This window comes from Heterodontus francisci, chromosome 36 (genome assembly GCF_036365525.1).
Source record: "Heterodontus francisci isolate sHetFra1 chromosome 36, sHetFra1.hap1, whole genome shotgun sequence".
NCBI lineage: Eukaryota > Metazoa > Chordata > Chondrichthyes > Heterodontiformes > Heterodontidae > Heterodontus > Heterodontus francisci.
This window is the reverse complement of record NC_090406.1, coordinates 21,077,070-21,092,360: the sequence shown is the minus strand read 5'-3', so window position 1 is coordinate 21,092,360 and position 15,291 is coordinate 21,077,070. Positions and strand designations below refer to the sequence as shown.

Genomic DNA, 15,291 nt, shown 5'->3' with positions numbered 1-15,291 from the left:
TAGAGAATGCCAATCATTGTAATTTTAATACAAGCTGTAACTTTTTCCTTCAGCTTTCTTGGTTGTAGGGAATTAGTGCTTCAGCCTTGAAGTACTTCAAAGTTTTCTCCAAGTGCAAATAATTCTGTAATTTTGAAAACCAGACACACTGCTTTCTAAAATTATTTTGCGCTGTTGATTGAAAAGGGAAGGTCGACAGAGAATATGCCAAAGTGGTAAATATTCTTTTTTTTAAAAAAAAGTTAAGGCAACATTGTAACAATTCCCGAATCCTTTACAATACAAAATGACATGTTGCCTTTATTGATTTTGAGCTGATGTCATCACTACGGTAAGAACCAATGCCTCTCCCATCATTGCTGTGCGCTTTGAGTCACTAACCCCATTTTTCACACTTCAGTCACTGTTGAACATTAAGTTCCACCATACTATTACCAAATATATAACATTTCTGAACCAGGATTCCGTAGAAACATTCACACCAACTACTGAATTGTTAAAATGAGTGGTGTGTAGGTAGCCAGACCAGCAGTATATATACATATAACAAAGAAACAGAACGAGCAGTGGAGCTTTCAGAGGCGGTGGAGGTGGGGCATGAGAGTCATCAAAGTTACAGAGACAAACGGAGGCACTAAAGATGGAGAAGTGTGCATGCCTGTGAAGCGTCTTGGAACGTTTGCCTATGCAAGAGCTCAAGGTTATGGAAGGTGAACAGCACTGGAAATGTCGAGTTTGAAAGTAGCAAAAGCATAAATGAGGCTTAGATAGCAAATAAGCTAAGGCAGGGGTAGAGATGGACGATGTTACAAAAGGGGAAGTAGGCAATGTTTGTTGCAAAGAGAATATGGGGTCAGAAGCTCAACTTAAGGTCAAATAGGATGCAAAGAGTCTGATTCAGCAGCAGACACGACACTTATACCTCTACAACTGAAACCAGCAGCTTGTGATAAGAGCTTTCCATCAACTTTCAGCTGGTTCACTCAATTTACCTTGATGTTTCACACAAAAATTATAGTGAGGTGCAAATTAAAATTATGGATTGAATACAGTGGTTCATATTGGTTAGCATAGGCAGTTTATTAGCAATTATAAGCTTACAATTTACAATAAAATACACATTATTCTGACTACAAAGTACTGTCAGTCTTGCCTATAACTAGGGCTTTCTTTTTAAATAAAACAATATCTTCCCTTAAGTGGGAAACAATACCTTTTACATTTAACGTTTCATGCACAACATATTAAAATCCAGAAACATGTAAAGTCCATAACAGGAACTTTTTGAAATATATTTAGTTGTATAAGGCTGTCAGTTACAGGAAAAATAGAATCCCTCTAAGGAAGTTTTAACAATCTCTTTTCAGTTTCAACTATCAGGTGGTCGTAAGTTTTCTTAAATAACATTTTTTTTTAAAAAAAGGCCACATTGGTAATGACCATTGACTATCTAGAGTATACTGATAGGACTCAATTAGTTTATTGTGCAACTGCACAGAAGACAAGTACTTTGGTAGTAAAGCATTCACATTAAACTGCTTTGCAAATAATCCATCAGCTACAAAACTGTCCAGACCATCAGTTATCTGGAAGTTGGCCGATCAATTTGCTGTACCACTTTTTGTCTTTATTCCACCACCCCCCCACCCCCGCCCCAAAGTGAATTAAGGCAAGAAAGGTATTAAACAGACCATGAAGGAGGAGGAAAGGGTAAAGAATTAGATAACCCATTCCCCAAAATCCAGCTGCTGAGTGCAGTGTCTGAGGTTAGAAGGTTGCCTGTACAACCACTTAGCTAGAAACTGCAGTGTGATAGTAAATTTTCGTTATTATTTAATCTATTACTGCACTCAAGTGTTAGACATATAACAGAAAATCTGTTAAAATCAGAGAAGTATACAGAAAGTAAAATCCAAACAGTATTTCAAATGATATATCCAAACAAAGCTCTTACCCCAGTTTTCAATTTAAATGTGATAATCAGAGGTTAAACAATAGTTACTGCAATAACTGTCTACTTAACATGGCAAAAAGGGAAGGAATCAGAATTGTAGCCTTTAATTTTGTTTTGCACCAACTGCTATTTTGTGTAAAAGCTTCAGCTAAAAAAAAGCACCAAGATAAAAAAAACTGGTAAGGGGAATGATCAATTAAGTTTTTGAAAGGATGAATAATGTAGTATCAATATAAATAAATGCCAACCCCCCCCCCCCCAAAAAAAAACAATGGAAGGTCTTAGTTAACTTTCTTTAATTCCTTTCTACAAATATCTAACTCAGAACATGTGGCTAAAATTATACAAATTATTTGGCATGAAAATCTAAAACACTGGAGGAATGTCTGGTGTGCTAAAAAGTGAGTTAGTCAGTGTTTGCCTGAACAAATATTTTGATTTTAAATCTTTAAGTATTTTTTTTTAAAAAACTATGAAAAACGCAGCCAAGTGAATGGAACTACTGACCGTCATAGAATGACGACTAGTTGTGGATGAAATAGGACTTAAAACAAATATATTTCACTTACATAAATAAACTTCAAATAAAGCTGCATGTTTTACAAAAGTAATAACATTCTGAAGATTTGTCAAAACAGACAAGGTGACAACAATCCCTTTATTTATAGTGCATCTATCAAACTGAAGACAATATTACACATTATAGAGCCATGCAAGTATTTCATGACTGAAATGTCTGATACCACAGTCAGGATATTAGCAGTTTACTTCTAATGGTTGGATCATTCAATCTGAAATTGGTTAGAAATTGTACTTGGGGATTATTCAACACTTTTTCGCTCTAGTCTAAGATACTCAGAAATAAATATGTATCACTGTCCTAAATAGCAAAGTTACATGGCAAGTCTGCAGGAAAAGGATTTGCATAATATACAGCTTCATTGATGAACTTTTATACCATATATTCATGCAAATGAAAATTTTACAGATACACCTTTCTAGAATGAATGTGTCAGAGTTCAGATTATAATCATTTTACTTTTCACACATCAAAACAGTCCAAAACATTATAGTATGCCAAACCAATTAGTGTTTAAATTTAGTTCCAGAGGAACTTTTTAAACCAAAAATAGAACCAAAGTACATATCATAAAATACTTTGCACAGTACGTCATGCACGTGCTTTATGCCATGTAGCATATATTAAAATGCTTAATTGTCTTTAATCCAATTCCCTCCAACTTAAAATTCTATTAAGCTGCACAATGTAGTCTTTCAGTCAGCTCACAAAAAGTGCGTTTTTGCAAAGTAGCACTAGTCAAAAACATTTCTATCCTCCCTTCCGCTTTCAAAGAGTTAAAAAGCATGCTGATGCATAGTGTTTCCATGTTGCTGAGTCATGAAACTTTTGCAGCCATTAGATGGAGCATGACTTCTTTTAATCAGACAGGGAATCCCAAATGTTTGGGATGGGATGTCAAAAATGTGTTCCTAATGGGATTTTTAAGAACTACGAAGCAGCTCTGAAGGTGTCCAGGCTTGCACAATTCAGAGTGGACAAAAGTAGTGCCATAACTAGGTTGAGTAGTGATTGAAACACAGGAAAAAGAGACCAGAAGCAGTTAGCTAAAAAGGTGAAGTCACAACTCAGCATACTTTCTTCCATTTGGATGAACAGTTTCTGGTTGGTTAGACATTGGCGTGCATTAAAAAGCGAGCGAGTGAGAGTGTACCAATAATATACACACACACATACTTAAAGGCATTTCCAAAGTAACACCAGATATGAAGCATGAAACTGTATTGTGTAAAAAATTTCTGTCGCAAGATGAATCAGCTCACTTTTCTCATAAGCACCTAAAAATTGTACACACATTGAATGATTCATATCTAATTGCAACAGATGTTACCAATCACAAATCTACAAAATATGGTTTAGTACCTATATTAAATGTCTTGAGAATCAAAGTATTGGAATTTTTCAGAAACCAAAACTCTTAGAATGTTTTCCATAGAAAGACTGTTGAAAATTACTATAACAGATAAGAAATTACAGAACACAGCATGGGTAGAAAAACCTGGAGATGAAACACTGCAATTTGCCATCTTCAGACAAAGCACACAGACCAAAAAATTAAAATTCTGTGCTGTCAGACCAGTAAATACAGGGTATGGACTTCAAATACTAAGCCAAAAACACAAGTCATCTATTTAAAATGTAATGTTGAAGGTACTACTGCAATTATTCAAAGTTGATAAATAAAGCTTAGGAGAATCAGCCAAAAGCATCTGCTTAATGCATGTTGCACTATACTTTAATACGGAATGTTAGATGTCATATCTGATTTTGCCCTAACAAAAATAAAACAGCTAGAGTTAAACTGCAAGCTTCAAGTCTAAAGCTCATTATCTAACTAGAACTCTGCTGATTCAATGATGAGGCAATTATTAAAAATATTAGTATACTTGACAAAAGACTGATTTTACATATCCATTTTTTATATAAAGTAGCACGGTGCATTTTGCTAATAAAAATAGTGTTAATAAGAAATTGAGTTCACAGTTCTTCCTCACATCTGCTCATATTTGATGACCTACTTCAAATCAATTACATTTTGAATATTCTGAAATTAAGTTATGGCTGGTCTATACATTCCCAATGGATTAAGAGGTTAGCTTATGGGTTATTTTAACCTATTGCTACAGAATTAGACTTGTCAATTTACACTTGGATACACATACTTTTTTCAAAATGCAGGTTTTTGTAGGAAATGAGCAGAACTGTTGTTTTGTCACATAAATGGACTCGTCATCATTCTATATTAAATTAACTTTTAACAATTTTTACAAATTTCAAAAATTCAGCTTACAATTATTGCAAGGACTGTTCATGTTGCTTAATGCATCCAAGAAAAATCCAAAATGAAGATGTTTTTTCTGAATCATGTTGCTTCAACAAATTGAAAGGAAGCATTTTGTGTAGGGTGGGTATTGTACTAGTTTGCCACACAATTCAAAATGTTAAAAGGGAGAATGATGCCTGCAGACATTCGGTTGACCTTCAACTCTCCTTGGTTGCTGCATTTTAAGATTTCAAAAAAGCAACCTTAAAAATATATTTAGCTTACAAATACTTTCTCCATGAAATCAGTGTGGCCCACAGCTCTTTCTCCCACTACTCAGCATCACTGCAGACAAGATTCTATGCAAAATGTCTATTCACTAGCTGACTTTGGCAAGCAGATTTGAAAGGTCAAAACACACAATATTAATTCAGGTGCCAGTAATTATACAGTTACCTCCCATTTTAACCAAGGGTTAAGTGGCAATTAGCAAAATACATTTCTCCTTTAATTCCCAATTAAAGTTGTTTTCATGAAAGCTGTCAGACAGACACTCATGCAAGAATGTAAATATAAAAAGCAAGTCTGTGATATACAGCTACAGTAATATCTAAACAGATTTTTTTTGATAAACCAAGGTTCCATGTGTTGTTTGCTGAATTCTCAGATAGATCTTCATGAACAACACTTATTCATACGTCATTGTCATTACCTGGCAATTAACCCAACTGTTCAAGAGCATTAATAAAGTCTAAAGCACAACAGTCTCTGCAACTTTACACCAATATATCAAAGCAGTACGTGTGTACAAACATGTTTGCGTTGACAAAAGTATTTAAATCCAATTTCTTGAATAGCTAGCTTACAACATAATGAAAATTCAGACATATGCTTTAAACGGTTTCTTTTTAAGCCTTCTCCCCTCCCAAAATAATTTGGATAATTCAGAGGCAAATTCCAATGTAATTTTCAAAATAATTTCTTGACATTAGAATATTAGTGATGCAGTGCTTATTATACAGAAATTCCAATTATATACAGTACTTAGAGAACATTTCACTATCAAAAATTCTGAAATGAAATTGTTCAAGATAACACTAGCTTTTTCCAGACCACATCACTGTCCCCAGTGTTGAAAGCTATTCATTCTACAGCACGTTTCCAGTTAGAAACACTTATAAGGCACTTGCACCCATTAGACTTTAGCAGCAACAACATAATGACACTATAGGTAAGTGCACTTATGAAAATGGGAACACATTTTTAAAAAATGTTCAAAATGTAAGAATGGCCACTGCTGAACATTTTGTTGGTCCCTTAATTCTTTTCTAGCTGCAAAGAAAGCAAATAAAATGTAAAGTCTTCCTTTACACTGTCAAAAGGAAGTAGGTCTCTGAAGAACATGTGAGAAATGGCTTAGAAATGATAGCTGCTATCGTATTGATCCATTAGCTCCCATTTATTCCTTTCTTATTAACTACAGCAGATGTAATCAGTCGGATTAATTGGTAAGGACAATCATCCTCCATAGCAAGCATGCCTTCTGTTGGCTGTATGTGAAATAGCACTGGTGTCAATGCCATGGAGAAGCTGGTGACACTTTAGCAATACAGTTTTTTCATACTGCCTACTAGATACCCTTAAAACACATTGGTTTCATAAAGATAATCCACTTCCGTCAAGATAAGGTCTACAGAAATAAGCAACCAAAAAAAAAAGGATGGAAAAGTTTCAAAAGTTATTTTAACTAATTTCAGAACCATAAGTAAGCCTAGTGCCTTTATATTTTTCGAATAACAATAATCAAACTTTAAAGGTTTAAAATATTTTCACTATGAGGAAAATGGGATATGTTTCTGTTTTATGCAGTTATGTGGAATACATGTACAGTATAACTGCCTCATGACAATTTTCAATAACCATCACCAAATCTCAAATCACACTTCAGAAGTCAGTATTAGGACATTGAATAATATCCAGGAATGTTTTTGGTTTTGAGGCCAAAACAAGTTACACACATGAAACTAAAGTCTAGTATTATTTAAACAATTTATGTTTGAATCAGAAATTATGAAAAAAACTTCACTATTAACTGATGAAAACAGCAGTCTTCCTGTCATTCTAAATAACTTGGTTATGGGGTGGGTCTACAAGAAGTAGTTTTTTTACATTGGGCAATATCTAGAACTTCAAACAATGAAAATTAGTGGTAATATTTCAAGGTTTTTCAGATGCCCATGTAGTTTATACCAATCAACCATCCAGTATCTAATCACCCATCATTTAGTATGTCTGCCATTATAAATAATTATATGGTTAAGATTTTCCAAACACAGGCAAAACTGTAGTTAATGCATTAACAGTTTAAAAAAAAGAGATTCAGGCGCTATTCACTAAATCACATTTTAAGGCCAAAATATACTTGCAGTAACTATCGCATTGAAGCAGTGAAACAAGTTGGTAAGTAAACTTAACACAAATAAAGGCTTGGTAAACAGTGTGTGTTAAGTCTTAGAACTTAAGTGAACGTAACACTAATGATTTATACCACAAAAGTGGCTCCATAATTGGCGTGATGCAATGTTTCATGGGGCCATGTTTGAAACAGTGTATCTCTCCCAACACTGTTTCCCACATACGAAATCTTAATCTTCTAATAATTGTTGCCATTATTTTTAGTCTAATATCCAAAACATTATCTTCTCAAAATAGTTTTGATTCCATTAAAAGTTGCATATAAACTAAATGTTACTACTCCCCAGGGCTCTGTTAACCTAGTATTTGTAATTAGAGTCCCTTACTGAATTAAATTGATTCATAAACCATCTTACAAATGATTCAATATCCTGGTTAAATGCACATTGCCTCTCATGGCACCTCTCCTGAGCATAAGCATATTCAGACTATGTTTTGCTTAACAAATGTAAACTTGGTATAATTGATTGTATTATTCAAGCAATGGCAGTAATCTTTTTTTGTGGAACTTGCACTTGGTAAAATCAAATAGATGTACAGGGACTTTACCAATTGATGAGATAATCTGTAAATAAATTTCTATTTCAGAAAAGAACACTGGATACCCAAGAGTGATTAAAATGGAAGAAGTCTCATCAAGGGTTCAGAACACAGATAAGTTTCAAAATTACTCCCGGGTATCTATTTGAATAATGGATTTAGTGAGGACAGTTTTGACCTTTCCTTTTTGATGGCAAGTAGCAAAGCAGACCATTTGTGGCCCATAAACCTTATGTATTTAAAGTAGGTGAAAACGCAAACTGAAGAAATGGTTGTGATCTAATCAAAGTTTAAAACGGTAATCTTCAGTCTTCTGGGAAATGACATCAAATACATATGCAAAAGCAAAAAACTGTGGATGTTGGAAATCTGAAATACTCAGTTAATCAGGCCACATCTGTGGAGTGTGTTAACATTTCAGGTTGATGATCTTTCACAGACAAGGTGCAAGGTGTTATCGATCTGAAACATTAACTGTTTCTCTCTCTACAGATACTTCCTAACTTGCTGAGTATTTCCAGCATTTTCTGTCTTTATGACACCAAATACAAGTTGTATTTGATTGTTACAGTTCCTGACTTCACTACATTTTGGTCAGGTTTTGCTGAAGAGAGTAGGGAAACTAGTCGTAACTCTAGATCATGATCAGATTAAAAATAGAATATACTTCAACGTTTAAAAGTCACTGACTAAATTTTGGAAGTATTCACACCCAATTTGATGTCTTTTTGAAGTCCAATTCCACAGCATTTAGCACTGATCACAAACCACAGTCCCCAAAAAAACAAATATGATGTATACATAATACACAAGAAAAGCAGACCAAAAAAACCCTTTCCAATGCTACTACTCATGATTTTGAGGCCTTTGTAGTGCAACAAGTTCCAATGAAAGATGCTTTAACTTTTTCAATATGTAGCATAATACCAGGCATTTAGATTTTCTATGGAGATATTAATGTGATTTAAATGTAAAATTGCATCACAAAAGATATGTAAAGTACATTTGTTTTTTTTTGAACGTTCACACCCTAAGACCACTCATCTCCACAAGGGTATCTTGGTACTGTGGGATACTGTGGTAGAGTATTACCAGTAACCGTTTGAAACGCTAATTGCTTTGGTGCGGGATTTTGCCACGTGCCAGCACTCCATTCTTCTTGGGCCTTCCGAAAGCTTCCATCACCACCCCGGTAGATTCGGTGCACCTGTTAGATTGAATTATAATAGTAAAGATAAAACACATTTTAAATCAGTTTTCTAATCCTTCCCCTCAGCTTTTCATATTTTACAATGTTTGTAAAGATTTACAAACTTTACAAGGCTTCCAGCAGCAATCATGTTTAATGTGAGGTCAAATATTCATTGAATTAACCCTGCTTATTCAATGAAGAATTCCACTTGCGAACTGGATGACAGTTGGCAGACTAAAATCACCCAGTAGGTCAGATCAAAAACTATGCAGGCAGGCAAAGACTGAAAGCTATTTCCTACCAATCTCTGGTACCATTGCACTGAAAGCCAATATTCCACACCATTTTCATCGAGCATTTCTCAAATCACTGCGTAATATTTCAATTAATAGGAAAAAAAATCATCACACTGGATGCACACAAGAATATGAATTTTAAAAACAGAAAAGAGGTAATGAGGGGAAAAAAGGCAGGGAAGATGACCTTACATTTATATAGCACCTTTAATGTTATAAAAAAAAAAGTTCCAAGGCACTACAAAGAAGCATAATCAGACAAAAACTGATATCGAGCCAAAGAAGGGAGGTATTAGCACAGGTGATAAAACACTTGGTCAAAGCAGTAGGTTTTTAAGCAGAATCTTTGAGGAGAGATGGAGAGGCAAGAAAGTTTGGTTAGGGAAGTCCAGATTTTATGGTCTAGGTGTTGGAGGGCTGGAAGGAGTTACAAATATAGGGACAGGCAAGGCTATGAAAAGATTTGAACATGAGCATCAGAACTTTTTTTTTAGAAAAATCAAAGCGCTGGTAGACTGGGAGCCATGTTCCTCTAAGCTGCGTACCCGCAGCAATCCAGAAAGTACCGCACAGTGCAACAAACAGGCCATACGTAACAAAGAAAAATTAGACAGAACATTGACTAGGAGACAACACAGGTCAGTGAGTAAAGATGACGGGTGAAAGCGACTTGGTGCAAGTTAGGACATGGGTAGCAGAGTTTTGAATTAGCTGAATTTTATGGACAGTGGAAGATGGGAGGCTACCCAGGAGAGAATTGGAATACTCGTGTCTGGCAGTTAACAAAAGTATGAATGAGTGTTTGTTTCAACAGACGGGCTGACGCAGGGGCAGAGACAGGTGATTAAATAGAGGAAGGAGAAAGGGGAAAGGTCAAAGGAAAAAAAAGCAGAAGGTGGAATGAGGAGGAGGAAGGAGTGAATAGTGCAATGAATTAGAATAATGTTCCTAACATTCTGGATTACAGGCTTTGACTATTTCCAGGCTAATGACATGAAAGCTTCATGCTGGTAGGCTCGAAGTGTCCCAAGTGAAATGAGTTTGTGAAAGATCTTTTTTAAAAAAATATAAATTGTATTTTCTCTCATCTTTTCATGGTGTATCACACACTATATGCAATCAAGAAGTTACTAAGCAACCCACAATCAAGTTTCCAATACTGAAAAGGAACAATTCAAGTAACTACCTGCTCATGAGATAATTTGGTCATTATTCAAAGCTTCTTCATGTCTGACTGAAAACTCAACATTATGCAATGCAGACACGAACACATGCTCTTTTACTTAGCAGTGAGGCTTCCTTTTGCCACTACACTCTTAAGTTTGAGCAGTGTCCACCAACTTCCTATACAGCATGAACCCCGAATACAACATGCATAAATCGACAAACCTCAAACGGGTATTCAGACCGACTTAGAGTCATAGAATTTTACAGCACAGAAACATGCCCTTTGGCCAAACGCGCCTGCGCCGACCATCAAGCACCCGTCCAAAACTAATCCCACTTCCCCGCAATTGGCCTGTAGCCTTATATGTTATGGTGATTCAAGTGCTCATCTAAATACTTCTTAAATGTCGTGAGTGTTCCTGCCTCTACCACCCATTCAGGCAGTGTGTTTCAGATTCCAACCACCCTCTGGGTGAAAAAATTCTTCAACTCCCCTCTAAACCTCCTGCCCCTTACTTTAAATCTATGTTATTGACCTCTCCGCTAAGGGAAAAAGTTTCTTCCCATCAATGCCCCTCAATTTTGTATACCTCAATCAGGACCTCCCTCAGCTTTCTCCACTCCAAGGAAAACAACTCCAGCCTATCCAGTCTCTCTTCATAACTGAAATGCTCCAGCCCAGGCAACATCCTAGTGAATCTCCTCTACACCTCTCCAATGCAATCACATCCTTCCTATAGTGTGGTGACCAGAACTGTACACCGTACTCCAGCTGCAGCCTAATCAGCGTTTCAAACAGCCCTTATATTCCATGCCTCGGCTAATAAAGTATCCCGTATGCCTTCCTAACCACCTTATCTACCTGTGCTGCTGCCTTCAGTGATCTATGGACAAGCACCCCAAGGTGTCTCTGTACTCCCTAGGGTCCTACCATCCATTGTATATTCTCTTGCCTTGTTAGTCCTCCCAAAATGCATCACCTCACACTTCTCAGGATTAAACTCCATTTGACACAGCTCCGCCCATCTTACCAGCCAATCTATATCATCCTGTAATTTAAGGCCTTCCTCCTCACCATTTACGACACCACAAATTTTCATGTCATCTGCGAACTAACTGATCATACCTCCTATATTCATGTCTAAATCATTAATGTACACGACAAACAGTGAGGGTCCCAGCACCTATCCCTGCGGTACACCACTGGTCACAGGCCTCCATTCGCAAAAACAACCCTCTACCATCACCCTCTGCCTCCTTCCACTAAGCCAATTTTGAATCCAATTTGCCAAATTACCCTGGATCCCATGGGCTCTTACTTTCTTAACCAATCTCCCATGCAGGACCTTATCAAAAGCCTTACTGAAGTCCATGTAGACTACATCAACTACTTTATCCTCACCTACACCTCTAGTCACCTCCTCGAAAAATTCAATCAAATCTGTCAGACATGATCTCCCCCTGACAAAGCTATGCTGACTATCCCTGATCAATTTCTGACTCTCCAAGTGGAGATTAATCCTGTCTCAGAATTTTTCCAATAATTTCCCTACCACTGACGTTAGACTCACGGGCCTATAATTACCTGGTTTATCCCTACTACCCTTCTTGAATAATGGTACCACATTCGCTGTCCTCCAGTCCTCTGGCACCTCTCCTGTGGCCAGAGACTATCTGAAAATTTGTGTCAGAGCCCCCGCTATCCCCTTCCTTGCCTTACATAGCAGCCTGGGATACAACTCATCTGGGCCTGTGATTTATCCACCTTTAAGCCCGCTAATACTTCCTCCTTTTCAATGCTAATTTGATCAAGTATATCATAATCCCCCTCCCTGATCACTACACCTACATCGTCCCTCTCCACAGTGAACACAGATGAAAAGTAATTGTTCAAAACCTCACCCATGTCCTTCGGCTCCACACACACATTGCCTCTTAGATCCCTAATGAGCCCCACTTTTTCCCTGGTTATCCACTTGCCCCTAACATACTTATAAAATGCCCTGGGATTTTCCTTTATCTTGTCTGCCAGTGATTTTTTTCATGCCCCCATCTTATATAAAGGGTAAAATAAAAACACATTAGTGAGAGTTCTTCTGAGGTTAGGGTTGCAACACATTTCTGGGCAGCGTAGAGGGGGCTTTATTCTGCATTTAGCCATACTGTACCAACCTGGGCGCACACGTTGGTGGGAAGATCCCAAACTGAAACTGACATCTACATGAGGCCACGTACAATTACCAAAACGTAAATTTTAAAATATAAGTTTTTAACTGAACCGACATCGCACTGGACAAAACTCTTCATAAACTTGGAAGAAACTGCATCGTAGCCTACTAGAGGGACTACACCACTATTAACTTGGATCTAAGAAATATTTATAGCTGCCTTCTAGTTAAGGGAAAATATAAATAAGGCAAGCAACATTTTTATTAGTATCAAAAGGGACTCAAGCATAAAGAAAATAAATTAAGATCACCATATTACTAAAACTTGTTTTGCCAGCATTCTCAATTTTGTAAGGCATTCTCTTGAAATTAAAAGAACCTGAACAGTGGAATTCAGTATTCATCTTGGATAAATCCCAGTGTACTTGCAGAGGTGTCCAAGTTCATAATAACCAGCATAATCAACTATTTCTTAAAAGTGATCAACTTTGCAACTCCATTAGAATCCATCATATCTAGGAACATCCTGCAAGCAGTATATTGTGCAGCTTCATCAGTTTACTGAACAATGCTGAATAATCTGCTCATAGTACAAGCAGTGTTTTAGTGGCACTATCAGGTTCTTATCGATGAAGGTCACCTGTGATTCAAATGGAAAAATGCACTTTAAAGAAAATTATTTTCAAAGAAGTGGAAAGGGGACAAAACTTACACGGAAAAGAACAAATGCACTCAGGACCACTACTGCTGTGAACATGATCGCAGGGAAGAGCATAACCACTCCAGCACCAACATTAACTGAGAAGAAACCTATGGCAGCTATCCATCCACTGAAATAAAAAAAGAAATATGGTTAACATGTTATACAATAGGATTTTTAAAGTTGGTGATCAATGATTTAAAAACCCAGGTTTTTTCAGATGTTTTTTCTGTTTTTACTGTTAACACCAGAAATTGGGAGAAAATCTTAAACTTGAGGTGATTTTGTTTTCTAATGTTAAATGAATAAATGACTTTGTACTTACACTCTTCAAGACATCACAAAATCACTTCACAGCCAATGAAGTACTTCTGAAGCAAAGTCACTGTTATAATATATGCAAAGGCAATAACCAATTTACACACCAGGTCCCACTAACAGCAATGAGATAAATACTCATATCATCTGTTTTAGTGGTCCTGGTTGAGGGATAAAAATTAACCAGGACACCAATACAACTCACCTGTTCTGTTTTGAACAGTGCCATGGGACCTTTTACATCTGAGGAGGCAGACAGGCCCTCAGTTTCTTGTCTGATCTGAAAGACACACCTCCAACAGTACTGCACTGAAGTGTCAGCTTAAATTAGATGCTCAAGACCCTGGAGTAGAGCTTGAAACTCAGACCTTCTGACTGTTACCACTGAGCCCAGGCAGACACTAACTGAAAATCATTTAATTATCTCTGAATAAACATGATATTCCTGTGTCTTTCAGTATCTTTCTACAGTACCCGGTGACACACTTTACTACAGTACTATATAGTATCGGTATGTTTTAGTGGCTTTGATTATATATTGCAGTATCTCATCAATTTAGTTAATTTTCTATAATTTTATTTATATATCCTTACTTATAATTCCTGTTAATGACTGCTGGCAGACATTTTGCTAATTTGTTTAAACTTGTTGGTGTCATTATCCATTTCTTCAGACAAGCTTATATTTGGTGTTCTTTAAACCTCCTTTTCTAACCATAATATTGCCATGAATAAACAGAATAGATGTTTTCAGCCTTTGGCAATAAGTGAAAACTTCACAACAGACTGAAGATTAAAGCTTTATTAGAAGTTATTATCTGTTAAGGATAAACAAGAGATTTATTTTAACTACTGGAGCTTTTGGCTAGGTGATTTTGCCATCTTGTGACATGCATGAAGTACTACATTAACACAATGCAAATGCTACACATTACCCTTTTTCATCTGGACTAGGTCAAAGTAAAGTGCTACACAAATTGGGAATGGTCTCTAACTATGCTTCCTCCATAGTAGTAGTACTCACCAGGCTCCCCATCCTTTAAAACCAATTGCTTGAAAAGCTGCCAAAACAACCTGGGCAGCAAAAACGAAGAAAAACGCCATGAAGTTAAAAGAGCTATCAGACCTGTTGGGGGGAAAAAAATTATACGTTTGAAATATAAACTAAAAGGTCTACATTAATTTGCACAGCATCCTTTATGACTTCCATCGTAAGTATTTACCTAAATGCTTTATAAACTGGACGAAGCCAGCAGACGTATGAACAGGGGCTGAAAAGGACTAGCCAAAGTATTGCCAGTCCGAAGTTGATGGCGCCACCTCCAGCTATCAGCCAAGCTAAGCAGCCTATCAAATTCACTGCTAGGGTAATGCTGTAAACTGAATACAAAGAAAAGCTCAGTTAGGATTGCACTGTGATCAGTAATCATAATGTGGTTTATAACATTAAAAAATCCAATGACAATTGCTGAGAAAGCCAAAACTCAAAATATCTTAATTGTCAAACTTGCAGATTCTACATGGGAAGCAAACATCTCCACTTTATGCTCATTTGCTCTTACACTCTGCTATTCAGTTGCAGAATATAGTGCTCCCGTTTGGACTCACTCACCGCACACTAATCTGGTTGATACTCAA

At 36.6% G+C, this 15,291-nt stretch overlaps 1 protein-coding gene across 2 annotated transcripts in view; it reads right to left on the bottom strand.

Annotated features, from left to right (window-relative positions):
• Positions 1 to 1,065: 1,065 nt before the first annotated feature.
• The window catches only part of scamp4 (secretory carrier membrane protein 4), a 37,118-nt gene continuing 22,892 nt past the window's right edge, over positions 1,066 to 15,291 (bottom strand). For both annotated transcript variants that reach the window (XM_068016297.1, XM_068016298.1), the window contains exons 4-7: positions 14,877 to 15,033; positions 14,678 to 14,779; positions 13,348 to 13,465; positions 1,066 to 9,019 (exon numbers count right to left, since the gene is read on the bottom strand). In XM_068016297.1, coding sequence (XP_067872398.1) covers positions 8,843 to 9,019; positions 13,348 to 13,465; positions 14,678 to 14,779; positions 14,877 to 15,033 — 554 coding nt within the window. In that variant the 3' untranslated portion in view covers positions 1,066 to 8,842. The remainder of the gene's footprint in view (positions 9,020 to 13,347; positions 13,466 to 14,677; positions 14,780 to 14,876; positions 15,034 to 15,291) is intronic.